This window comes from Lampetra planeri, chromosome 5 (assembly GCF_965212315.1).
Source record: "Lampetra planeri chromosome 5, kcLamPlan1.2.h2, whole genome shotgun sequence".
Taxonomy (NCBI): Eukaryota; Metazoa; Chordata; class Hyperoartia; order Petromyzontiformes; family Petromyzontidae; genus Lampetra; species Lampetra planeri.
Genome location: NC_136111.1, coordinates 9,009,681 through 9,035,977, shown reverse-complemented (window position 1 = coordinate 9,035,977; position 26,297 = coordinate 9,009,681). Strand labels below are relative to the sequence as shown.

The following is a 26,297-nucleotide window of genomic DNA, read 5'->3' as shown; positions in this document are numbered from 1 at the left end:
AATTTCGCAAGCCATATAGCACACCGAAACTATTTAATATTCCGCATGTACGGTGGGCAAAAGATGAGATTATTCACCGATTAATCATCGCAAGCTTATCAGTTCTATGCGTGCGCGTACTCCACGAGTGTATGCGTGCGCGTGCGTACTCTGCAGTGAATTCGTGCGTGCCCACGGGGATGCAGTAGACAAACTGCATGGCGCTCCACAGGCGGTGGAACTGCACGCACTCGTCCACGTGCATCACGCCGTTGGCCGGCGGTGGTCCTCGCCACACGGGGTCGTCCAGGCACGTGCCCGCTCGCTGCAGGATCACCTACACGCAAAGCATCAAACGCGACACTCCCTGATTAACCATGACCCGTCGGTAGCGACAACGACGAAGGGAAGAGGCCCACAAAAAGGCAAAAATTCTTATCTTCGCAGATAGATTTTTGGGTTGCACAGCAAGAGTTTGAAACTTTGTTAATGAGCATAAGACTTCAACAGGTAAGGTCAAACACATCATTATGTGATTCAAGGAAGTTGTATAGCACCTCTAGTGGCTGCAGGTTTAACTTATCCAATTCCCTACAAAATACACAATTACAAAATGTCATGCACACAATTCGATGCAGGTGACATGAACAAATACAAATGTATATTTTAATTAAATAATTTAGTTATCTTTATATACCTAATGATTAAATACACCCCCCCATGGGCTGCTGGAAACTGTAAAAATGTATCTAAGCAAGTCACAGTTAATTAAATGCTCTAATTACAGCCATTTATGCTTTAATCAGCAAGTCTTCAATGAATGCCCAGTCCATTCAAATTTGCTAACTCCATGGCACTCAGTGCCTCAGCCGCCATTAACTGGCGGTTAATCTCAACTTAATTAATCGAACGCGAGGCAACTGGGTGGCTCAGAGTTCAGGGAACTGAGTTGGCACTGCTTAGATCTTTGGGTCAAATTCAAGCAGCCACCTGTGATTAAACTGTGTTCTCAAGTATAGTGAGTTGATGGGCTCAAGTGACTGCACAACATTTGATCCTTATGGCGGTACCCCGGGGTACCAAATAATACAAAATGGCCGAGGCAATTAAATATTTTATTTCTGGGACACTATTTTTTCCAGGGGTGTACATAACTCCGCGACTGGGGTACCAATCAATCCGAAATCAGTGCTACTCAGCGATGTCGAAACGCAGCGAGGACGATTGTGCTGAAACCCTGAACGCTCGCAGTATGCACCATAGTGCATCGTGTACAGCTCGTCGAGATGAGTCGATTGCCGCATCGCCGACCATCAACAGACTAAAAATTGCTGCATCACGGACATTATGCGAGAGCCGGGGTAATATGGTACCCCGGGGTACCGCCATAAGGTTCATTTATTGATTTCAATTCCAATTCTCAGAACTATAAAATATCAGCGTGACCATCATGAAACAAATATTACTCTCATATGGCAGAGTGGGTGGACCAGGTTACTTGAAGGCATCTCAGAGGTAGCTATTTGATATTTGTTTCTGTGTGACATTCTCTGGTACAAAGGGTAGAAATATTCTCTGAGCAACCCAAATTGATACAATGCCTCATTACATGACACCGATAGCATATTTGGCATAAGATTTGAGCAATAAAGATTTTAAAAACAATATATCGATGGAAAAATGCACCTCGAACATGGATAGGCCACAGCAGAGGCGCTCCTTGGTGAGCAGGTCTCCCTCTCGGGCGATGGCGATTTGCTGAGGAAGACAGAATTCAAAATGAGTCATTTATTTGACCAGGTGAGGGCCCACTGAGATTCAATGTTTAGTGTTGAGAGAACGAGACATTATAACACTTGTCCTTTATTTCACCAGGAGAGACTCAATGTATGCTGAATGAGTTATGGGATTTTAAGAACACAGGTGTGGTAAGTGGTGGTAAGTGGCAGAATATGTGGTAATGTATGGCAATGTATGGTGTGTGGCGTTGTGGCGTGCGGAAAACGTGAGATGGTGTGATGTGTCGTAAGGTAAGAAAGGTTTGTGGTGTGTGAAAGCATAAAGGTGTGTGGAGTATGGTGTGCTGTATAGTCTAGGATATTGTAACATGTTTTATGGTAAAGTATGGTCAAGCACGATGCGGTGTGGTGCGTCATTGTTGTACCTGTGCAGTTCCTAGCCGTTCTATGAGCGGCACCAGGTGCAGGGATGAGTATTTCTGCTCCAAACGACGCATCTTAGTTTCCAAACGTTCCCCCTCTGCAACCAGTAACACACACAATAATAAAAACACAAGTAGAAAAGACAATAATCCCCTCTTTAGTCACAAAGCCAGTAGGTGCAAATGCTGGTAGCGAGCACATATTAAGGCTGGTATAGCACAAAAGTGTTGGTGATGGAATCATCACCATGCATGTCTGGCCACCTTCGTCTCCCAAATGACCCGCTGCCAATATATCAAGCCCTTCTTATTTTGAGATGAGTCAGCTAAGAGGAGGTCAAAGCTAGCATCGAATAAAGGATGAGCACTGCTAAAAATCGTGAATATATGGGCGAGTGTACGTGTGTACAAGCATGTAATTTGCATTTTCTTGATTTTTGTATGTGTACGTATAAGAGTGGCGTCATGATTAGTGCACTGCGATATGAACCTGGAAACGTTTCATATCTACCCACAGCTAACATCAGTGGGAGTGATATTTGAACTGATCATGGGCCTCACCTCATTTGACTCTGCCTATAATGGCTGCCTGCTGCATTGTGTATATTTCTGAAGGTGGGAGATAAAGGCAGTCTATTTAAACTAAACTAAATCAGACATGGCCTTGACCACACCACCCCCATTATGCACGATGCCGGTCTTAATTATATTCTTGCTAAGAGCAAGGCTATACTGAGGAGCTTTGTCGTTTTGCATGTATATCTGTGTGCGTATCTGTGCATGCCCATGCACATACACGCGTGTGGGTGGACGCGAGAGTGTGTGCCTCCACGCACCCTTGACGTAGACTCGAGGGAGGATATTCTGGAAGGGCGCGGCGTGGAGTAGATCGCACACCTCCTCCTGGGACTGAGACATGGGGGCAACGTGAGGACATGGGGTGATAGCAACAGCGGGACATAGAAAAAACATTGATGAGGGAATATGGGGACACAAGGACATGAGTAAGCAAGTAAATTTGTTACATGGGCAACAGAGTGAAAAGAGATTAAGTGGAATGTTCGGAACACAGAGACACGTATATGGAGACAGAAACACGGGGTCATAGAGAGGAAGAATGCAAATCACAGGCCACAGTGACACACGACATGCGGACATGAGAGTAAACAGCATGCAGAGGGACACCACGACACAGAGACAAACAGGGGATAAAAACAAGCAGGGGACAATAGTGAACAGGAGACAAAGGCATCGTATGCTTACATACATGACCCTACCATCTCTTCCCCCTGTGACGCTTTATCCTAATGCCACAATGTGTGACCTGGTGACTTGTAATCCAGCGACACGTACCAGGCTCTGCTCGGTAAGTAGGCAGAAGACGACAGCGTTGCCGACCTCCCTGAGGCTCTGGAAGACGTCAGTCTTGAGCTCTGCGTACTCCACGATGTCCTTCAGCTGGTGATGGAAGAACTCCAAGATGCCTGCACATGACAGCAACAACCACAACCGCTACAGCAGATACTGCTAAACAAATCAACTTTTTATTACCACGTGAAATGTAGTCAACCACAGCCATGTTGTGCATATATGGAGTTGTATAAGTGTCTATGTGAGGCCTGTGTGCTGCTCACAATATGTATGTGTCTACCACGCGTGCACGGTATATTTTGCGCGTCAGGTGCAGGGTGTGCGGGGTATATGTGCGCACATGCGACTTGCATGTGTATGTGTGCGTGTATGCATACTTACCAGGAGAGCCGTATTCGTGTCGCGGCAGGCGACAGATCGTCGGCATCACCTCCATCAGGGTCTTCACGTACTGCAGGATTGTTCCCTGCAACTGGGGTTCGAGCAAAGACATGGAGATGAGACACATCGCAACTCAACAGCATGAATACTCGCATAATGCATAATGTACGTTGCCTCAGTAATCCCCCCCCCCACGTGGCGCAAGAGCACAGAAGCGTGGTCACCACATCTACGCCTCTATATAAGGAACGAAACAGTTAGACCTCTCCACAAATCTGACTGTCGCCTGATGAAGCCAGTTGTAATTACTAGCGAAGCGTCATACTAAGATTGTAAATGTTGTGGCTTGCCTCTCCAACACACCGGTGTGCCGTACTAGTGACGAATTGGCATGTTCTGCTTACGTGACAACCCTTACTAGTTGGCTGTGTCGGGTGGTGGCGGGTTTTAACGACACATTTATATATTTACGCGATCTAACCCAAAAAAACTCTATTATGGATTATATTGGTCGCGAAAGCCTAAGTTTTAAGCATGGATACTGTTTTTGTTTAAAGTGGCTCCTGCACATATAAGGCCACTGTTCACCTTTCAATTATAGCCCTGAGCCAGAGGTAAATATTCCACAAAACCAATGAAACCAGAGGGGAGGGAGGTGAGTGGAGCAACACCCTCAGCACCCACCAGGCTCTTGATGATCTTGAGCAGCTCCTCCATCACCACGGCGATGCCCTGGTAGCCAAGGAGGCGGCACATGGTACGCAGGTGCGGCGCACCCACAAAGTTGCGGTACGTGGCGAACACGTGCGTGTATGCGATGTTGAGGGGCTGCGCACACACCAAAGACACAGAGGGGAAGAGGCAGGCATACAGAGGGACATGAGAGGAGACAAGGGAACACCCACGAGGAGACACACAGACACATGCAGACATGGTCACAGAGAGGCAAGAGGTGACAAAACAATGTGTGCTGGTGAGAACTGATACCTTCACACATAAACACTCATATAATCTTATACATGCAACCACATTCTTACATTCACATTTTTCCATGATCTCCAAGACTCACACTTTAACACATGCGCATGTCTCAGCAATCTTGTAAGCGCATGACCACCCTCCCATACACTTGCCCATTTTACCAGTTTTCTACACGCATACCCACAACCTCCTAAACACTACCACACAAATCACAAACAACCACATACACCCATTTTATCACACACTTGCAGCCGACCACAAGCCTCTCTCACACATGATACCATGCACACCATGTGATGCCTCTGTACCCCTCCAACAAATAAACTTACACTCTCCCACGTGTACATCTGTCCCCCCCACTTCCCTCTATACCCTTACAAATACCTCTAAACTCTATCATACACATCCACAAACCCATAAAAACAAGTGTCACACTCCCTCACCAACCTTTTCACCACATCCACCATCAGCCAGGTCATGCACTTACCTTGGAGCCGAAGAGGTAGTGTGGTTGCACGTTGGGAGGTTTGTCTCTCTGCAGGTCCTGCGTGAAGGGGTACGGCGTGCGTACAAACCTGGGGCGGAATGGGTGTGCACTCGTGTTAATGGTTTGCACACTTTCAGTCATGTTGTGCCACTTAGGGCTGTCGGATAAGGTGTCCACTGGTGTTGTTGATCAGCACACGGGCTCTCAACCTGTGAAGTTTCCCTTAAGAGATTCACAATTGACTGCCAAAGCCTTCCTCTAATTAACAGTCTTGTGTGTGTGCTGTTACTGATGCGTAACTAGGAGTCTACCGACCATTGGTTGAGAACATCTGGGTTACAGAATAGTTCGACATAGCCTCCCTCCAGACCAAACACTGCAGCAGCCACTTTCTCTCCCACACTCTCAACCCAAACACTGTCACCTCCTCTCTGCCACACCCCCAACCCAGCCTCCAAAACAAACCCTACTGATCCTCTTTCTTCCTCTACCACCTTTACCGCAGCCTCACCTCCCAGTGGAGCCGTTGTAGCAGTAGTTGGGCAGAAAGTCATAGTTGAGCTCCCAGAAGACGTGCAGAGTGATACGCCCGTACGGCGCCGACACGTTGTGGTTCGCCTCACGGAACATTGCGTCAAAGTTGTCCAAGGTGAGTCTCTTGCTGAGGAACTTGTGAGTTAGGCGGTTCACCTCCACCAGGGCCTCCAGCTCCTGCACGGGTACACACGGTTGAACAATAGATCACTCACTCGCCCAACCGCTCTTCTCACTTGCTCGTTCACCCAGCTGATCGCTCACTTGCTCTCTCGCCCGCTCTCTCGCTCACTTAGCAGGGTTGGCTACGTGCGGTGCAAAAAGAAGAATTTCAACATTATATGTTCAGCCGACTAGCTGTCCTATTCACGGCAATACCCCCAATTACATGGAATCAGTAATCACTACTACTTAATTTTTACCTCCTCCTCTAATTTCATCACATGCAATGCCCCACTTCATGATCTCCACCTACTAGGTATGATCTTTTTTTTTAAACATAGACAAATTTAACATTATGGGTTTTGTGTGCACTCAGTGATGACCGGGGTTCAGGAAATTAACTCACTACCTTTGAGGGTAAGGTTTAATCACATGCAGCAGCTGCCTTTGATTTGAACCCATGCCATACAACAGCACTAGCTCAGCGTTCTGATCTGGAAGCCACCTGGCCAGCATTTTAAAATTCCTCCTGATTAATTATAAAAATATATATTGATCTTTTTTTTACAAGGATTAGTACTGAACTAGTTTTGTGATGTCATTGCAGAAACTTTCATTGTTTATATCGCTGCGGATATAGTGGCTGGTGCAGATATTAACACCGATATATTCAGTGTGGCGACAGCAGTCAGTGCGGTCAGTATGGGCATGCAGTCAGTGCAATCGAGTGCAGTCAGTGTGGGCAGTCTGTGCGATGTAGCCAGTGTGGCGGGTGCGGTGCTCTACCACGATGGAGGTAAGGTTCTCGCTGTCGAAGCGGGAGATGGCAAGCTCCAGGGACTTGTACATGGCGGCCGTCACACGTTGCGTTACCAGGCGATTCAGGTCAATCGAGCGGCCGAGGAGCTAGAGAGAAACAATTGTGCAGTGTAGAGCATACATAATGGTTAAGGACACATGTGGAAGAACACACAAGGGTATGTGGGTGAATACGTGAGGCCACATGCAGAGCATCACACCTTGTGATGCGGAGGAACACACCTGCACGTGGCGCTGCTTGAGCAGTGTTTCGTAGCGGTTTGAAGGTGGGTAGGGGATAACCACGCCATGGTTCTTGCACTCTGTTCGGAAACGCTTGTCCAGCAGCACACTGGCAAAGCGGGGCGTGCACATACAGACAAATACAGATCCCCTATGTAGCCTACATACGTTGGGTCAAGTGCTGTTAGTGAGCACCTATGAAGGCCGGAATGGCACACAGGGGTTGACATGGCCAGCCCCACACCCGGCCACACTTGTTCCCCCCAATTATGTTTACACACTGCACCAGGTACTCATTTAAGTCTGAGTCAACAAAGGGGACATCCACTTCAGATATCGCTTGCCACTAATGTTATCCATGGTTGGGAATCCAACTCATGTTGTTGGGTTTGTTGGGTAGCAAATTAACCACTGCAGCTCGCCACGCATGACTACACACACACAAAAACAAATATTTCCTTTTGAACTACAAAGAGTCTATCTGAGCATTTGCTTTTAGCGAGACACAAGAGGGAGTGGTGTGGTCATTACCAAGCCTGCCTGTCTTGTCTCCCCAGTGGTGATGTTTAAAAACTGCACCAAGTACTCATTTAAGGCTGAACTCACCTAGTGACAAATAACCACTTGTCATAGTTATCCATGACAAGGTATTGGGCTGCTTTTCAGAATCGCATGGCAGTTTGGAAATTATAGCGCCACCATCCTCCACGTACATATATACACACCCACACATTGCATCTGCTGTGCAGCATCACAGACCTGTATTCATATGTAAATAAGCCACACTCATACCACAATCCAAAGGAGTGAAAAGGATACCTTCCAGCCAGCGCCTTGTAGTAAGCGAAGATTTGGTCCGAAAGCTTGTAAACAAACTGGTCAAAGCAGAGGTTCACCTACGAGCACAAGAGAAAGCACATACATACACACATGTAATGACACAACCACATATAGCAACACAAAGTGACATGGTCCGTGTGTGTCTCGTGTAAGAATATTGAGTTGGCAAGTTGGTGAATGTGGGACTCGTAATCTGTAGATTGAAACTGGTGATTTGGTGTGAGACCATTACGTTTGTGAGTGGGAGACTGGTGAGTCTTTTAATGTTTAGACTGGTGAGCTGGTGAGCATGCGTGAGTCACCTCAGCCTCAATCTCATCATACAGGAACTGTTTCTTGAACTTGGTGAGGGCGTAGTGAGCACTGTCATTGTACAGGTCCAGTGGGTACAGCACATACCTGCATGTGGAGAAAAACACACAGTAAAAAGACAGCCTATCAGCCAAAGTAGGAGTATTTGGCTGCTGTAAATTTCCACGTGAAAAGCCACTTCATTGGGCTATCATTTGTGGCCAGCTCACTTGTAAAAAAGAGCTATATAGCTCAGTGGGTCTTACCTGGTAAATTATTAATCATTTAGTTTAGGACTCGCTGAAGATGATTCTTGAGACTCAGTTCGGTTTCAATTGGTAAATAAACTTGTGTTAATCATGCTTTAAAAAAAAATACTACACATGTCATTTAGACTGCCTTATAATAAACTACGTATAATGTGCTCATGTTTTGCACAATGGTCCCACAGAATAGATATAGCAAAGACTTTGACTGACATACAGTTGGAGATTGTGCATTACACTAAAGTTCCATGAGGTTGACAATTTTATCATTTTGAATTAAAATATGTACAGTTTTTCAATTTGTAATAAAATTATTCCAATATAGGGATGGTGCGTTAAAGATGTGCATATGTTGAGTTATTATTCAGCAACTGAGGTGGTCATGTGGAGATGGTTTATGGTTATGTGACAATTAACTGAGTCAATCGCTTTAAAACTGCTCCAGTGTATCATGGCCTTTGGTATTTGCGAGTGCCAAAGGAAGGACGTGGGACCCACTCCATCATGCTGGGCTCCTTCGTCTCCAAGATATGGTCCGTGAGGATCCAGGGCATGGACATCTCGATAGGGAACTGGATCCGTCGCCCCATTGTCAGCTCCAGGAAAAACTCCCGAAACCACAGCTGTGAGAGGTCGCAGCATGCCTGCAGGGCCTCTGCAATCCCACACACCCGCGGCACGACACACACACCTCGCATTACTGACGAAACAAGCGCACCTCACGGCGGCAACCATGGGTGGAAGAACGATAAGGTGGAGGAGATGCCAGAATAGGAGGAATTACCGCTGAAGTTAAGGAGGTGGGTGTAGAAGAAGGACGAGCGGTGGATCTCCTCGATGGCGGTGATGGTTGGGCCCTCAAGGCATGAGCGCAGAGTCTTGCGCGAGCCGCTTTTGTCAGCGATCAGAGACTCTAGCATGGTGCGAACCATGTACAGCTGCCGCGGCACACATCGACCCATAACCTCATCACACATCTTGTCAGATACCCCAGCATAATGTGCACTATGTAAAAAGTGTGCGGTGTTTGATGTGCAGTGGTGTGGCGTGAACATCTATGTACATTCTGTCTTGCTCCCTTACTCCACAGTGTGTGGTGTGACATGCTGTAGCATGCACCTGTGTGCTAGACGGCCCCACTGTGCGCCTGGGCACGTGCAGCTCGAAGCCACCCTTGGGGTCCTTCTCTCCACGCAGGCAGGGGTCAGAGGCCGGCTCTGCGCCGCCCTCCCAGTCCCCGCACGTCTTGCGGATCGCCTGCAAGATGCTGCAACCACGTGCCACCCCACAGACAACAACCGCATGCCAACCCACAAGAATTTGCAATCATTTGGGGCGGCAAGCAGTGGTGCAGTGGTTAATGCTTCGTGCTATGACTCTGGCAACATCAAATTCATTCCAGATCAGGGCATTAGTAGCGAGCAATATTAAAACTGGTCCTGGGGCTCCTCCCTTCCCCAACCTGCATTGACCAGCATGATCAAACAACGCCTATGACCGATACAGCCTGGGGAGGCCTTTATTTCGCACTGGATTAATAAATCCGTGTGCAAGGTACAATGCACAACACATAAACCAAGGGGTATCTACACAAGCCTTGAGACTACAAGAACTAGTGTTGTTGGCGAGGACCCACATAAAGGCAGGCATGATGCACAAGGGGGTGCTGTAGCCAGCAACACGCCTGGCCGCCTTTTTTTCTCCAGTGTTGATGTTTAAAGAAAGGACCAGGTAATTATTTAAGGCTGAGACATCCTAAGAGAGGCCCAGGACCAGCTCTGATATCATTCGCCAGTGATGTTAGCTGTGGCCAGGAATCAAAACTCACGACGCCGGATTCATAGCGCAGGGTGCTATCCCACTATGCAACCACTCCACCCATATACGCACACCACGCACACTCTCTCACACATACACGCCCACCCACCAAACGCACAACCATTCTCCCGTACCTGATGATGAGGTTCTTCTTGCGCTTGACCGCTTGGCGGAGCGGTTCTCGGAGCGTGATCTGTGCAAAGTCCTGCAGCGCGGCGTACACGGTGTGCCGGATCGCCTGGTTGAAAACACTCTCCATGCGCCCCATGAGCACCTGCAGCCCCTTGATCATTGCAATCACCTGCACGCCACCATCATCGATTTGCGAATCAATCCGTGTGCATAAGAGCATTTATTCATTTATGTGTGTGTATATGGTAGTACAGTGGACAGCATCCTGTGCATGTGTGTATATGGATGGGTACGTGTACATATAGTGCATTTGTGTGTCTCTATCAGTATTACAGCAGACTATGCTATGCAATAAGAGGACCCTATTTCAATACCTGACTACAAGGCACACATCAGTGGCAAGCAGTAAATGATCCTGTCCTGGGCCTCCTCAAGTTTGACTTGGATAAATTACCTTGTACTAGTGTGCATGCGAACACATATATGAAAATATCTGCAAATTTAATGTGCTAATAACCACTCTTTACAGAATATAAGGGTTATCTGGTGTGGGGCAAGAGGCTTAGGGAAATGCTTCGAGGAACAGTTCACTATCATCTTCTGTATCATTTGCCAGAAGTAGAAGTATGCACCTGTAGCTCAGTGTTTTGAAGAGGGAGATCAATCCAAACCTGCAGGGCTGCTAAGTGCCCATAGGATTGGGCCGTGTCTGTGCAAATTATATATCGGTACTCCAGTTTCCTTCAAAGATCGTGGTCATAACACACACATTCATCACCACGCACGCCTACACGAATTTCACCCACTTTCCCACCCTCACATACCTCAACCAGTGCACACTTCTCCTCGCTGGAGTAGTTGTAGCGTGTCGCACGCTCATATTCCTCTGCATTGTCTGGGCAGTCCTTGTTAGAGAATTTGTCCGTAGGGTGCACCAGCTTCCATGAGTACTGAGGCACGTACGGTAGGCGAGCAAGGGGGACAAACAGGGATACACAAAGATAAAATATGAAGCGTAGCGAGACACAAAACACATGGGATGTAATGGTATATGTGGGAAAGAAGAGAATGCAAAGTTAAGAGTGTGAACATTTTGGCATGTACGTGAATATACAGTGAAGCAATGGGACAAGTGGGAATGGACAGAGGGTCACGGGACGTTCAGTGCAGCAAGAAAACGTGTGGTGAGGTGGGGTGACACACAGGGTTGCACAGGAATGCAGGGGCCAGAGTAGACACACCGGGACACTATGCAAGGCAACACATGAAGATACAAGGAAATATATCAGTGAATGCAAATAAGTACAGAGGCACACGATGACCCAATGGGATGCACAGGACCACACTAATGTACTTACTGGGATGAACACATGAAGGCAATTATCGATAAATGTTGCTTGTGTTGCTCACTCAGGATGTGATGCCGCTCGTACAGGAAGTGATGTCACTTACCACCTCCATGACATGTGCGCTCCAGCGAGACAGCAGCTGCAGTCCACGCAGCGCCAGATCACACAGCTCCTTGTGCTGCTCATCTGACTTGTGTCCATCCTGGCCTGAGCCGGTCACCACCTGGAGACATGACAGTGGGGACAAAGAGACATAAGGACACTAACAAGCAGACATAGTGAGATGGAGACATTGAGATACGGACTGAGACAAGGAGAAATGGGAAAAATGAGATGAGATAAGGGGACACTGGGACGCAATGATGCTCAAACAAGGAGATACTGAGACACAAAGGACATTCAGACAAGTGAACACTGAGACACGGGGATGCTGAGACGCAGCAACACTCAAACACAGGAAAAACTCATTACTCGATGAACACTTGTGAAAAACAGAAATGGGTGTGGTCGTCGGTTATTGATGTGACAAGAATGTGGTGGATGCTGTGGTTGCATTTGTATTGGTGTATGTAGACGTTGTGGAAATTGTGGTTATATTTGCTGTGGCAAGTGTTGTGGAAGTGGTTGTTGTGGTTAGTATGGCTATTATTGTTGTTTAGGCGTAGCTTGGCGGGATTGCCTCGCTGTTGCTGTGTCGGCTCAGCTCAGAGGTGAAACGGATGTGGTCATCACGGATCTGCACCATCTGCTCACAGATGTACTGCGGGCTGAGCGTGCTGCAAGTACACGTCCACCTGCAGACACACACACATATGTCCATGAATATGCACAAATATGTACACGTGTGCACATACACAACAACAAGAATGTGGTGGTGTTCTTTATTACTGCAGTTGTACAGTGTGCTTGTGAGATGTCTAATGCATTGGTATGGTTTATTTCCACAATGGTATGGTGGTGTGGCTCATGACCAAATCAACCGAAATACATCCGACCTCATCAGATTTTGGAATCCAAACAGGGCCAAGGCTGAAAAGTGCTAGGATGGATGACCACCGTGCATAAAACGGATTGTTGCTGATGCAGGACTACGTTGTGATCAACAGAGGGCAGTACAGCAAGATACATTGTTATCGTGTAGTTTTGTCTTGGGTTCCTGCCTTCACCAACCCGCACTATCCAGAGTGATTTAGTTGTGTCAAATAACGGTCACACGGCGTGGGGTGGACCCAATCCACCACAGGATTGATAAAAGGGCCGTACACGTGGTGGTGCGATGTGGTTCGGTGCTATGTTGTGGTGGCAAGGCTCACTTGGAGCGGTTGTCCTCGTAATGGGCACTGGTCTCTATGTACCGCGCCAGCTCTATCTGCATGTCTCCAAACAACGGCACCACCTGCAGCTGCTGCTCACAGACACGAGGACACACGGACACATTAACATGTGACAAGGTAACACAAGGGGACACAGAGAAGCTCAGAAAAAACGAAACAGGCAGCACAGAGATATAATAATGCAAGCGTACTGCATTACGAACCCAGCACTCAGAGTTAAATACATGGCCATGGCCGACATCAGTCATGAACATCTGAGCTGATTCTGGGCCCCCCCTGAGTCAAGTCAGGGCATACATGAGTACCTGGCATGGTGTGTAAATCTCAGCACTGTCAGCCAAAGGCAATCAGGTGTGGTGCTGGCCACACAACCTCCTTGTGCTCCGTATAAGCTTTAATAAGTGCTCTCTAGCAGTACTTTTATGTCTGACTGTATATGCGTATATGGGTGTTTTGTGTTCGCATTTTCATGTCTGCGTGTACATACTGTATGTATGTGTGTGCTGTACCCGGAAGTAGCGGTCTATGCGTCCGAGGTTGATTCTCTTCTTGGCATCGAGACGGTAGATGTTGCTGACGGAACCGTCCATCAGGAACAGCCCAAACCCCATCACCTGGACACAAATGCATGCGGATTCATAAGAATATACACACAAGTCTGTGTTATAGATTATTTTTTTACAATTATTATACTCAGACATATATTATCAGACTCATCCAAGACTCCAACAGAAACACTCCACTACTTGCATATCAATGTGTGTTACTGATCAAATGAGCAATGAGATGGCATTCATCTCTACTGAAAGCTTCATGTAATTTAGACATAAAATAAAAAGGGGTGGTGTGGCCAGGACCAAGCCAGGCCACCATTGTCTCCCCAGTGCCGATATGGGTCGACTTAGGGGAGGCCCAAAACTAGTTCGTATGATCCTTATGGTGGTACCCCGGGGTACCAAATAACACAAAATGGTCGAGGCAATTAAATATTTTATTTCTGGGACACTATTTTTTCCAGGGGTGTACATAACTCCGCAACTGGGGTACCAATCAATCTGAAATTCGTGCTACTCCGCGATGTCGAAACGCAGCGAGGACGATTGCGCTGAAACCCTGAATGCTCGTATGCACCATAGTGCATCGTGTACAGCTCGTCGAGATGAGTCAACTGCCGCATCGCCGACCATCAACAGACTAAAAATGACTGCATCACAGACATTATGCGGTTCCCCGGGGTACCATACTACCATAGTACCCCGGGGTACCGCCATAAGGTTCATATATTACTTTCCACTCAGGTCACCATGTTTGTACCACAGTGCGCTAATCACCAAACCACTGCTCTCCACTTGTAGCCACGTCCACACATATGCGCACACCCCCACACACCTTGAGCAGGGTGTGCTTCTCGCCGGGCGTGAGGTACATGCGCCCCTCGTAGTAATCCATGCACAAGTTCACAATGTCGGCCAGCAGCTCCTCGTACCCAGGGATCACCTCCAACTGCTGCTGTAAGGACTGCACACATGCACAAATAAAAAGACCCCCATACAAACTTTAACAAACTGTTGGGGCAAACGCTGTTAGAGAGCACCTAATTAAGGCCGGGTGGTTGACCAGCACCACGCCCGGCCTTTACACTATGCACCAGCTACTCATATAAGGCTAATTCGACTTAGGGGAGGCCCAGGACCGGTTCAGATATTCTTCAGATGTTGGCTACGAGTGGAAATCGAACACGTCACGCCGGGTTCCGATTGCAGCGTGCTAACTTCTTTACTCCTGCTCCCCACACACATGCACGCAAGCAGCTACAGCACGTACGGGTGTAGGCGTGTAGGTTTGGGTCCACATACACCACCACGTGAGAGGGGATGCATACATGTGTAGAGGTATAGCGCTGGTTGCTGGCGGAAAAGGGTAACTGCGGCGTATGTCAGTACTCGCTTCAGCAGGCCGCAGTATATACGAGAGGGGGACATCGAGGGGAAAGGTCATAGAAGGGGCCCATCGGGAAGTCCCGGGAACCAGCTAGTAGGTTCCAGAAGGGGGGCGTGGCCGGGGCGGAGCAAGGGCATGCTGGGAGCATAAGAGGGGGCCCTGAGCGGGAGCTCGGGGCTTTTGCTGTAAGTGGATTCCCCGTCGTGGCTGTTCAAGATAATCGTCGTCACCATCTCGTTGAAGTCACCATCTCCTCGTCGTCGTCTCCGTCTTCACCATCCTGGCGTGCTGTTAGTCAGACAGCCTACCAACTGTTCTAACTAAGTAGTACCGCCGACAATATACGGTCTTAATTATAATAGTGTGCACCCACGTAGGGTATGTATATATCCAGATGGTGCTTGTTAAAAAAAGAAGTGCCTCCAAGTATTACTGTCTCCGATCTATGTCACTACACATGCACATGAACAGTTGTGGATACCAAGTTGATCTAGTTGTGGTTACCTGGGTGCTGCAGTTGTGGTTATGTGGTTGTATCGATTTTATTGTATTAAGTTGTAAATGTGGTTGTGATTTTCAGGATATTGTGAAAGTGGTTTTGATGTTGGGGTTATGTGGTAGTGGTTATGTGGTTTTGGTTATCTAAATGTTGTGGTAAGGGTTATTTTGTTGAGTTTAACTGGGGATTGTGATAGCAATTATGAGGTAATGCTTGTGGTTATGTGGTAGTAGTTACCTGGGTGATGCGGTTGTGATTGGCCAGGAACATGGACAGGTTCTGAGACTCCTGGATGGATTGTGGATCAGACATCTTCCTCAAAAACTGGGCAGCCCTGAACACATAATCAGCATCATCACATCACTGTCATGAACACCACAGTCATCATGACATCATGATGTATGTATGTATGTTGAACTTCTTTCGCACAGTACGATCACCAGACAATACCCCACACCTAACCAGCACTCACCTCAAGACATCACCTCTTCACAGCTCACCAACACCACCTCAGTTCCCACTACATCACACCAGACACCTTCACTCCACACCTCTGTAGCATTTATCTGTAATCTCCACTGCTTGTCATGTCATAAATTAGCACAATTTACCACTTAACAAAACAAGTTGGCACCCAACTTCATTAACCATCACTAGGCATGAAAAAGCATTGATTCGATTAATACAAGTTAAAATTTCTAAGATACATGCATCTTGCATGTCAGCATCATTTTTTTTTATAAGCTGTATGCACTGTAATTGGTTCATATAATCCGAGAATCCACTCATCATCATTATCAGCCATTATCTATCCATTGTTGGATGAAGGCCTCCCCAAGCCACTGCCACATTTTATGGTCTTGCAATGCAACAATCCATTTAGCTTCTGCACACGAGCTGAGTTTATCGCTCCATCTATGTGGTGGACGTCATCTCGGGCATGTTTCCTCCTTTGGTTGCCACCCCGTTGTTGGGGGGGCGAATCATTACATGCCTTACCATCACCCGACACATCACCTCTCACTACCTCACAACCCTCCCGTCATAGTGCAGGTGTGATATGCTCTTGACTGGCACACCTCTTGTAAGCGCTGTAGTCGTTCTTCACGCTGCATTTCATGTTCTTGAGTTCGTCAAGTACGGCGAACATGTTGATGAATTTTCCCAGCGTGAGGAGGTATGCCTCCGACACAAAGTCCTTCCTGCGCTCAGCGTGGCACAGACGCTTCACCTCGCCACAGAACCGTTCAATGGCCTTGCGCTGCGACCGCACACACCAGACCGTTATAACATCACACACACTACAGCATTATAACCAACACTATGTGACACCACCACAAGCTTTGTCATTATCGCATCACACACAGCACACCATTATAACACTACGTGATTATAACACACACCACCCTGCACACACGAGCAGACATCACACACATTATGATGTAAATAACCTCATTATAGAAAACCGTATACCCCACACCACGTCACAAACACTGTACACCATACAAGGCAACATACAACACAAAACACGCTGTACACTCCACAAACCTCGTATAACACCATACAACTACATTATACATAAAATCACCTGATACATATCACGCATGCTAATGCACACTCCAAAATACATTAAACAGGACATGACAACCATCGACTTCACCACACACCCTGAACGTAGTAAATATTACCCGCAATAGACGACACACCAGACACCGCACATATGTACATACGTATGGACCACCATACACAACACAGCACCAACATACACAACACAGCACGACCACACCCAATACAGTACTATCTTGTGGTTCAGAGCTTTAAGGTTCGGGTTTCGGCTAAAGCCTTTTGGGTAGCTCACACCGTACCTGGAAATACATGAAGCGCATGAGCTTGGTGACCTCTGGCTCCAGCACTTCCACCGTCTTCTCGTAGATCTCTACGCGGTTTGGTTGCTCGTTACACTTCACCTGCCGCCACAGTTTACACATTGACATATGCGTGTTGCAGTTCTACGACCTCGTACATGCAAAATACTGTGATCATAATTGGCTACGAATGTTTATTATTAAATAGCAATATGCCTTATTGTTTATTCAGCGTCATGATATAATGTGAATGAATCGTCACAAAATAAAACAGCCACACAATAACAGCTGCAGTGTCATCAGAAACGACGTCCACACCAACAGTAGCAGCATCATCAAAATTATTGTAGAAACATTATTAACAGCAACAGTAGAGCATCTACATCTCAAAGGGCAGGCAGTGCCTGTCCCTGTGCATATATCCACGTATTTCAAAACATGTCCCAATGCCACCATGTCTTCCTGTATTGCCAAGAGTATGTCCCTATGTTTCCAAGTCTCACTGTATCCTTGTATCCCCATGTGTGTATTGGTATTGCAGCATTTCATGTACCGTGCCAAAATCCCAGCAACTATAATTTTAGTCCAGACATTAATTCAAGATAACAGTGGCAAGTGGTATTTGAGCCCAGCCTGGGCCTCCCCTAGGTAGACTCAGTGTACAATTAGTATCGGCTGTAGTGTGGTTAACATCAACACTGAAGAGAAACATATGCCCAGACAAGGTGATGGTTCCATCCACTCCCTAATATGCTACGCTGGCTATAATAGGCACTTACTAAAATAATTGTAAGGCTGATTTGAGATCTGCATCAATGCACCTTTGTCCCCATGTACCTGTGTTTCTGTGTCTTCCTGTGTGCACCACGAACCTGGGGAATTGCGCGTGAACAACTTCTCCAGGTGTACAACATCACAGCATACTCCTGTCCTTCCTCCAGCATCTCGTTCTACACAAATCACCGTCATAATCATCATCTCCACAATCATGTTCAGCTATACTGTCGACTACATGCATTCTAATGCATTACCATGTACATCCCAATCAGCATAAACACATTTACTGTTATGGTATTATTATGGTCGACATTAACATCAAGGTCATCATAGAAACAACCACCATTACATACTCCACCATCAGTAACAGTCATTAGATCCTCGAACATTCCAACTTCAACCACATCACCACCATCACGTGACCATTTACAAAACCACTCAACCATTTACAAAACCACTTGCACCAACAACCATACCAGTCACCAATTTTACCATCAGGACCACTGATATCACCTATCTTACCATCACCACCATTCCCACCACTACCAAATCATCAACATTACTGTTATTAACAATTCCACCAGAACCACTAATTTCAACATCTGCACCATCAACATTAATTCCATCGTCACAAACTTCACCATCATCACCAACTCTACAATCACTACCACTACATCACCCAACCCACCTCAATCACCAACAGCACCAACACAATCACAACCTTTGCCACCCCCATCTCCACAAGCGCTGTGACCGCCATATGAATGTATGTTGAACTTTTTTCGCACCATACGTAGCCAACCATGGTAATCGGAGGTGCGGGAAGACAACAAACTAAACACAAAATGCATGGACCCACCATGCCTGAGTGCACGGTTGCCTGCTCGATGTAGCGCGCAATCCCCGTCACAAACGCATTGCGGTCTTCAAAGTTGGTGTCGAAGTTCGCCTGTGGTAAGTGGAGACACAACAGGTTCATTCTCAAACAGCTTGTTCACCGTTCCCCACCACATCAGTTAATTGCCCCCATTATCCCGTTACAGCAGCACCCGGTTACCAAATTACCTGGTAGAGGATGGAGGAGGGTGGAGGCTCGATGCACGGCTGCTGGTCAGGCAGGGGCAGCTCCTCAAGCAGGTCCACGTTGGACAAGGCGTCCTCCAGGCTCACCTGGGCCTGCGCCATGTTCATCTGGTTTGTCTGGACTCGCCTGGTTCACGGAAGTCACTTGAGTAGACCTGGAATCACATATTAATGGTCCGGTGTATGATAAGAGAATGCAATATCAAATTTCATCTCTTGCCACGTAAATTATTAAATCGATCTATTTACAATTTTTTTTTTTGCTGGAGACGAATTCCTTTTTTGGTGTAAAAATATATACACAATAAACATGAAACGTAACCAGCAAGTCATATCGCCTTGTATTTGCAGATTACTGGGCATGTGGCGATTCAATTAACTTTCTTTCGGTAAAGTCACGTAGATAGGTTCAAATAAAATAACAAAAAGTAACAAAAAACTCCGACGTTTCGATTGCACTATGACGTTTCGATCGCAACACAAGCGGTCGTCTTATTCCTGAAGACGACCGCTTGTGTTGCGATCGAAACGTCGTAGTTTTTTGTTATTTTTTGTAATTTTCTTTGAACCTATCTACGTGACTTTACCGAAAGACCCAAGAATATACATTATGTTGTTGGTTCCATTTCTCGTAATTTTACGTAGTTATATTCACTCAATTAGCCAAAATTTGCATAAATACATATACCATTTGCTTATAATTTGCAAACATTAATACATAATCAGTTCTCACATACATAATTTGATGCATATATATTGTAGGATAATACATAATTTTATTAGAACAATCGATATATGTCTCAAAGTTACATGTTTCTGAAGGTAAAAATATAACATATACGATGCAAAGATATTAACAGTTATAGATGTGGCATGGTCGTATGCCTCCATGTGTGAAAATGTTTCAACCTCACGTAATAAACCTTTAACCATTCATAAAAAATTATGATTATTCTACTGTTTGAAAAGGGGCACTTCCCGCATTTGAGTGAATCACGTTTCCCTGCATTGAGATGCACGGACACAGCCCACGACACTGAAAACGAATCATCAATCTTACGTAGGTAATGATGTTTTCCTGAAGAAATTGGTTTCTTGGATTTCTAACTATGCTCTTTGAACCAGACTAAATCAGTTGATAATTTTCTCCAGGCTGTATGGATTCTTCTCACCCATAACAACATACAATACACAAAACCAGTCCTGAATGTACAATAGATTTTTAGATTGTCCTAATGATGAGAATGGTACAGGAATTGTATGAATATTCGTACAACAGGTCCACACCCATATGACTTTAACTAGTCCGCAAAGCAATGTGGTTCCGGTGTGGCGTCAGTACCACCACAGCTTCCCCTCACACCCACGCACACAACCCACCACAGGCACACATACAGCCACCAAGGGGTACATGAACACGCACACACTCAAAACACCATCCACCAGTGACACACTCGTATACTCAACACTTCATAAATCCACCGGGAGGCATACATACTCATGACACACATACACACTGCACACATCACACAACCACCACCAGTGGCACACAAACAGGCACATATACACACGTAAATCCTCAAATGACCACACAGCCACCAGTGGCACGCACAATGAACACTCCACGAAGCTACTGGTGGCACACTCGTACACTCAACACACTATATAGGCAACAGTGGCACAATCACACACATGCCCGACAACGAATACACCACACTCCATAGCCATGCGTGGAACATTAATGTTGTTTTTTGCTGGTCGCTTGACGTTGTGGGCCTTTGGGCTTGTGCTCAGCAATTGTGTTAAAAAAAAAAGCACACGCGCAACAAATCCCACAGCCTTCCGGTGGCATGCGCACACAAAATACAGTATATGTACACTGTAATTAATCAGGATAGCGGGGAGAGCCATTTTAAAGAACAAGCTCAATAATCCGGGCTTAAAAACCCCAGAATACCAAGAAACCAACTCCTTCAGGATGACTCCAGCAGCAATTATCATCACGTAATTAATGCGTTTGATGTAAATGTATTTTATGTTACAGATTAAATGTTAGTATTAATTGACTGTACAACAAATACGTTTAATACTGCGTTTTATTTTATCATTTAATATGGCTATGCTACCTGTGTTGAGGGGGAATGTGGGGCAAGTGACACAGAGGTTTGCGCACTACGCAATTATCCCGGCCACCTTTAGTTTAATTCCTGGCAATTTCTAAACCATTGGTGAGTGTTATCTAAACCAGTCCCAAACGACTATATTACCGATCCATAATGACCAGCATAGTAAGGTATGGTAAACCAACCACCATGACCAACACGATGTGGGGAGGCATGCATCCAGCAGTGTATTGACAAAGCATTGTAAATTAGGAATATTTGAACGCTACATGTATTCGTGGCTCAACACGGTTTATATTACCTATATAATTATAAACATCCAATACACATGTACAATAAACTATGTATATGCATTCTGTATACTATAATAATTCGCTTTGTGTATGTATGCACTATATTATACAATTCAAAAGTGTAACTAAATAAATACTTCAATTAGTCTCTCCACGCCCAAATATAAACATAGTTTGAGCCTTCCGTACTTCCGATCAATATTTAACTGTAGCACGTCAGTACCTTCTTCATCATAACATATTATATAGTATAAGTACATATGCGGCCATTTTTAAAATCCACTGCCGGATAAGGGCCCCCCATGCCGTGAGGGTGATGTGCGGTATATTATCATACTTCACTGCATTAAGCAGTGTGGATTTTTGAAAGTGGGGCGCATCAAGGTGAGAGCAGAGTACAGCACAACAGTGGATTATGCTGCATTGCCCACAACATAGCTACCACAGCATCACATTACACCTGTTTTATGCATGGGCACTCATCCAAGCACAATCTGTGCTCAACCTGTCCAGCTTTTGAGACGCTACAAAATCGGTTTCTGACAAGATTGGAAGCTTTGGTCATAGGCTATTATATACAGTACAGTAGAATCTGGATATAGGCACATCTTATGAGTACAGCTCATAACAGGAACACATCCTTACTGGTGGGTGAGAGGAAACGGGCAACTCTAACACAAGCACATTTCGCATATAAGTAACACCTCCCCTTGCTCCAAAAGTGCGTGCTTATATCCAGCTTCTCCTGTCGATGCAATGGTTAAGTTTGTATTATATATATCAATGGTTTAGATTATTATCTGTAATATCTGTGCCATATTGTTCCGTGCTACTTGTCTCCCTCTATTCGCCAGTATGCCCAACAGAGGAACTATCTATTTTGGCGTTGCTGAACTTCTCTACATCCCACAGGCACGCGAGGCATTCAAATAAGAAACATATTTTGCACGTGTTTTTTAGCTTTACGCTCGCTGGTAGAATGCTCGGCCCTTTGAATTTATAAAAGTTGACTCCTTTCCTGCATTTACAATTAAGGGACCGTCCTTAAATGACGTCACGCGATTTTTGACGATTTTTGAACCCCCCCCCTCGTCACACGGCGTCACAAAAAGTCAGACCCCCCCTCAAATATGACGTCACATAGCTCTGCCCCCCCCCCCCCAAATAAAACATGCTTCAAATCGCTTTAAACTATTGTCATTGTAGTGCGTATTTAATGTAGCGCTGCACTCTGATACTGTAGGAGTGTTGCTATAACAATTAGTGTCAGTTTTACTCCTTGTAAAAAGGTGTCAGTTTTGTTGCCAGATAAAAGGGTAAAAAAACTATTATCACAATTAGTGTTGTTATAACAATTCCATATTTATTTAAAGTAGCGCATATTAATGTGACGTCACATTTCTCAAACCCCCCCCCCCCTCGTCACACATCGTCACAAATGTCTCCCCCCCCCCCAGGTGCGTGACGTCTTTTATGGACGCCCCCCAAGCTGAAAACATTTAGCGAAAGGTTTATGGGGAATCTCTTATGCATTTCCTATTTTTATGTCTTCAATTCAAGCGAAATATTATGGATTTACACTGATTGAGTGATTTTTAATACGAATTATGTTTTATCTTCGTTTTGCATTATTGCAGTATTTCAGGATGCTGACATGGTGTACTGGAACGGTTCAGGTACAGGAATCGCTCGCCACTGATTTTAGCCTTTGCAGGGTCTCAAACTCATGTTATCCGAGCTTATAGTTCCGTGCAAACAATTGTGCGCACCCCTTCCCCACTACACACAGTTTAACTATTGTGCAGCCATCCTACTGAATGTATTTAGTAGTAAGCATAGTGGACATGCAACCAGGGATTCAAGAACCGAATGGCTCACAGGGCTATACCTTATAAATGAACTTGAACTTGAAACTTGGTTACCAGATCGTTGATCTAGCATGGCAATGGAAACAATGGGCAGGATATTTAACACCCCCCCCCCCGCTTCTGTCCACTAAGCACCATAAACGGATTCACCAATCAGTCGACTGCCAGGAGGTATATGACAGGGTAAAGTGTGGATACCCCCAGCTATTTTTAAATCCTTTATATTAAGTTCACTTGCTTGCTTGCTTGCGCGCTTGCTTGCTTGCGCGCTTACAACCGTGCAAATCTTTCAGTCGTTTTTTTACCCACTTCCCGTGATCCAATCGAGCTGACATTTTGCACATAGACTCGTTGTGCATGACAATTAATTTTCGTGAAATTTTTTTCTCCAAAATGTTACACTTTTTAGGAAAAAAAAATTATATGTCATTACCAATTGCTTAATGGTGGCAAGCAATCATCTGACCCATAGGTGACAGCCATCTCAAGCCAGAGGACAAGAGGACTCTAGCCGCCACGCATATAAAGGATTTATAGTGAAAAACTTTGTTTTTATGAGTTAATTTTTAAATCCTTTATATTAAGTTCGCTTGCTTGCTTGCGTGCTTGCTTGCTTACGACCGTGCAAATCTTTCGGTCGTTTTGTAACCCACTTCCCGTAATTCAATCGAGCTGACATTTTCCACAGACTCGTTGTGCGTGACAATTAATTTTCGTGAAAATTTTTTTCCAAAATTTTACACTGTTTAGGGAATTTTTTTAAAATGTTTAATTACCAATTGCTTAATGCTGGCAGACAATCATCTGACCCATAGGTGGCAGCCATCTCAAGCCAGAGGACGAGAGGACTCTAGCCGCCACGCATCTTGCCAGCTTGGAAGAGTAGGCGAAATACCTCACTAGAGGACCTCTCTGGAGCTCCCTGCAATGGCGGTCCTTCCACCAGCAGTGCCACAGGAGCATGAATTGCAGGCCTGTACCTTAACATTTTATTACCGTATTTTCAATGGTTTTATATTCATTGCATTGATTCTCTTGTAAACTAGTGTTTTATAACGAATACATTGCATTTGTGTTTCATGGCTGCACGCTAAAAAATGTGTCATGAATTGCTTGTATATTATATGTAGGTCATGACTGACCTACATATACTATTCTAACAATGTTTGTTTAGAGTGGTGAGAAAGCTCATTTGGCACAACAAATATCCCGTCTATGGTTATAAACACAATAGTCCGAAAACCCAAATTATTATAGGCAAAAAAATCACATTATAACAATTTTAAGATCAAAAGTACATTTTGGGAGCCCCAAAAAGTGGGTGGCAAAATGTTTGAACATTTTTTATTTTAACCCAAGCTGACACACGTTTGCATCTGAGGGTTTTTGAGGATGCTGAATCCCAATATCTTCATTTAAAAATCCGAAAACAATTCTGATATTGAGCTCCTATTCCCCTATATTGAGGGACTGCTTTTTTACTAACACATTCAAAAGTTATCATCTAAATTATATCCACGGTGCCGACACAAATATACCATCACTTTTCTGCTCTATAATCGTAAACCTGTTTATGGAGGCTGAAACCTGTGTTGTGAATTGCGATGAAAAATAAAGGTTGTGAAAACGATGATAAATAATCGTGCCATCCCATCACAGACAAACACGACACTGTACAAATTAATACATTCAGTAGTATGCCTGCACAAATAGTGAAACTGTGTGTAGTGGAGAAGCGGTGCGCACAATTGTTTGCAGAGAGCTATAAACTCAGCTAACATGAGTTTGAGTCCCTGGGAAGGCTAAATCAGTGGCGAGCGATTACTGTACCTGAACCGGTCCTGCCACCCCCACTCACCCTTCACCAGCCCGCATTGACCAGTGTGGGGAAGTATGGTGAAATAACCCCCATGAATCTCACGGCGTTGGAGAGAACTCCATCCAGTAGTGGATTGGCATAGACATGATTAAAAATTCTGTACGGTTAATATAAAAATGTGTCGACGATAAAACACTGGTGGAAGTGGTAGAGTACATTAGTATGGCTCAATGAGCTCGCACAATAGCCCAAGACAACGTCTCCCTCATAGAAACTCTCATGCTCTATATAATACAACACGAAACACCAAATAGATGGAACCAATGGTGGGTAATCACACAATACTCTTTGGTTCTCTCGGTAAAGTCACGTAGGTAGAAAAATATAGATCACGTCGTTTCGATCGCAACACAAGCAATCGTCATCTGGTGGGACAACCACAGCAAGAAAAAACTGCTAAAGTAGGCGCTCTTTCAACCTACGTGACTTTACCGAAATAACCAAAGAGTATGGATTCCTGCAGTCAGGAAAGCTTCAAATCAAGATTTAATCACACAATGATTGCGTGCATTATAAATAATTATGAGCGTAATGGTCAGAGTTAACACTGTGACTTCGTCGGGGTTAAATGAGCACGCGATTAGAAACCATAACATCGGCCGATTCCAGAAGACGAAATAAACACTGTAATGCAAAAATACACCACGCATAAATACGATTGACACCGATATATAACATCATAAGGCTACATATATGATTAACACCGTCAAAGAAAACAACAACACGAAACCAGTGCCAATATATTTAGTCTGACCCACCAAATCATCCACAACATGCACCCCGGCGTCCGAAGATATCGCAAGCTCGGCAGATTGAAGCCGACACGGCGCCTTAGGTGTCAC

General features: G+C 45.3%; 1 protein-coding gene and 1 long non-coding RNA gene across 3 annotated transcripts in view; one reads left to right on the top strand and one right to left on the bottom strand.

Moving 5' to 3' along the window:
- LOC144718806 (cytoplasmic FMR1-interacting protein 2) overlaps positions 1 to 26,297 on the bottom strand; it is a 34,271-nt gene that overhangs the window by 6,181 nt on the left and 1,793 nt on the right. Inside the window, exons 1-30 of one of the 2 annotated variants that reach the window (XM_078594356.1) lie at positions 20,353 to 21,910; positions 19,275 to 19,447; positions 19,069 to 19,158; positions 18,305 to 18,382; positions 17,433 to 17,534; positions 16,647 to 16,828; positions 15,805 to 15,901; positions 14,517 to 14,645; positions 13,637 to 13,741; positions 13,107 to 13,198; positions 12,473 to 12,587; positions 11,897 to 12,016; positions 11,269 to 11,394; positions 10,447 to 10,613; positions 9,614 to 9,761; positions 9,279 to 9,432; positions 8,993 to 9,149; positions 8,240 to 8,336; positions 7,917 to 7,993; positions 7,098 to 7,206; positions 6,843 to 6,962; positions 5,872 to 6,071; positions 5,361 to 5,448; positions 4,577 to 4,720; positions 3,893 to 3,983; positions 3,494 to 3,624; positions 2,977 to 3,049; positions 2,144 to 2,238; positions 1,666 to 1,737; positions 150 to 316 (exon numbers count right to left, since the gene is read on the bottom strand). In XM_078594356.1, the coding sequence (XP_078450482.1) occupies positions 150 to 316; positions 1,666 to 1,737; positions 2,144 to 2,238; positions 2,977 to 3,049; positions 3,494 to 3,624; positions 3,893 to 3,983; positions 4,577 to 4,720; positions 5,361 to 5,448; positions 5,872 to 6,071; positions 6,843 to 6,962; positions 7,098 to 7,206; positions 7,917 to 7,993; positions 8,240 to 8,336; positions 8,993 to 9,149; positions 9,279 to 9,432; positions 9,614 to 9,761; positions 10,447 to 10,613; positions 11,269 to 11,394; positions 11,897 to 12,016; positions 12,473 to 12,587; positions 13,107 to 13,198; positions 13,637 to 13,741; positions 14,517 to 14,645; positions 15,805 to 15,901; positions 16,647 to 16,828; positions 17,433 to 17,534; positions 18,305 to 18,382; positions 19,069 to 19,158; positions 19,275 to 19,400 (3,452 nt within the window). In that variant the 5' untranslated portion in view covers positions 19,401 to 19,447; positions 20,353 to 21,910. Of the gene's footprint in view, positions 1 to 149; positions 317 to 1,665; positions 1,738 to 2,143; positions 2,239 to 2,976; positions 3,050 to 3,493; positions 3,625 to 3,892; positions 3,984 to 4,576; positions 4,721 to 5,360; positions 5,449 to 5,871; positions 6,072 to 6,842; positions 6,963 to 7,097; positions 7,207 to 7,916; positions 7,994 to 8,239; positions 8,337 to 8,992; positions 9,150 to 9,278; positions 9,433 to 9,613; positions 9,762 to 10,446; positions 10,614 to 11,268; positions 11,395 to 11,896; positions 12,017 to 12,472; positions 12,588 to 13,106; positions 13,199 to 13,636; positions 13,742 to 14,516; positions 14,646 to 15,804; positions 15,902 to 16,646; positions 16,829 to 17,432; positions 17,535 to 18,304; positions 18,383 to 19,068; positions 19,159 to 19,274; positions 19,448 to 20,352; positions 21,911 to 26,297 lie in introns of those variants that run through there. The other variant, XM_078594354.1, reaches the window with a different exon arrangement.
- On the top strand, positions 21,146 to 24,663 carry LOC144718808 (uncharacterized). The gene is made up of 3 exons (XR_013585476.1): positions 21,146 to 21,296; positions 23,346 to 23,384; positions 24,392 to 24,663. It is a non-coding gene; the product is annotated as an uncharacterized LOC144718808 (long non-coding RNA).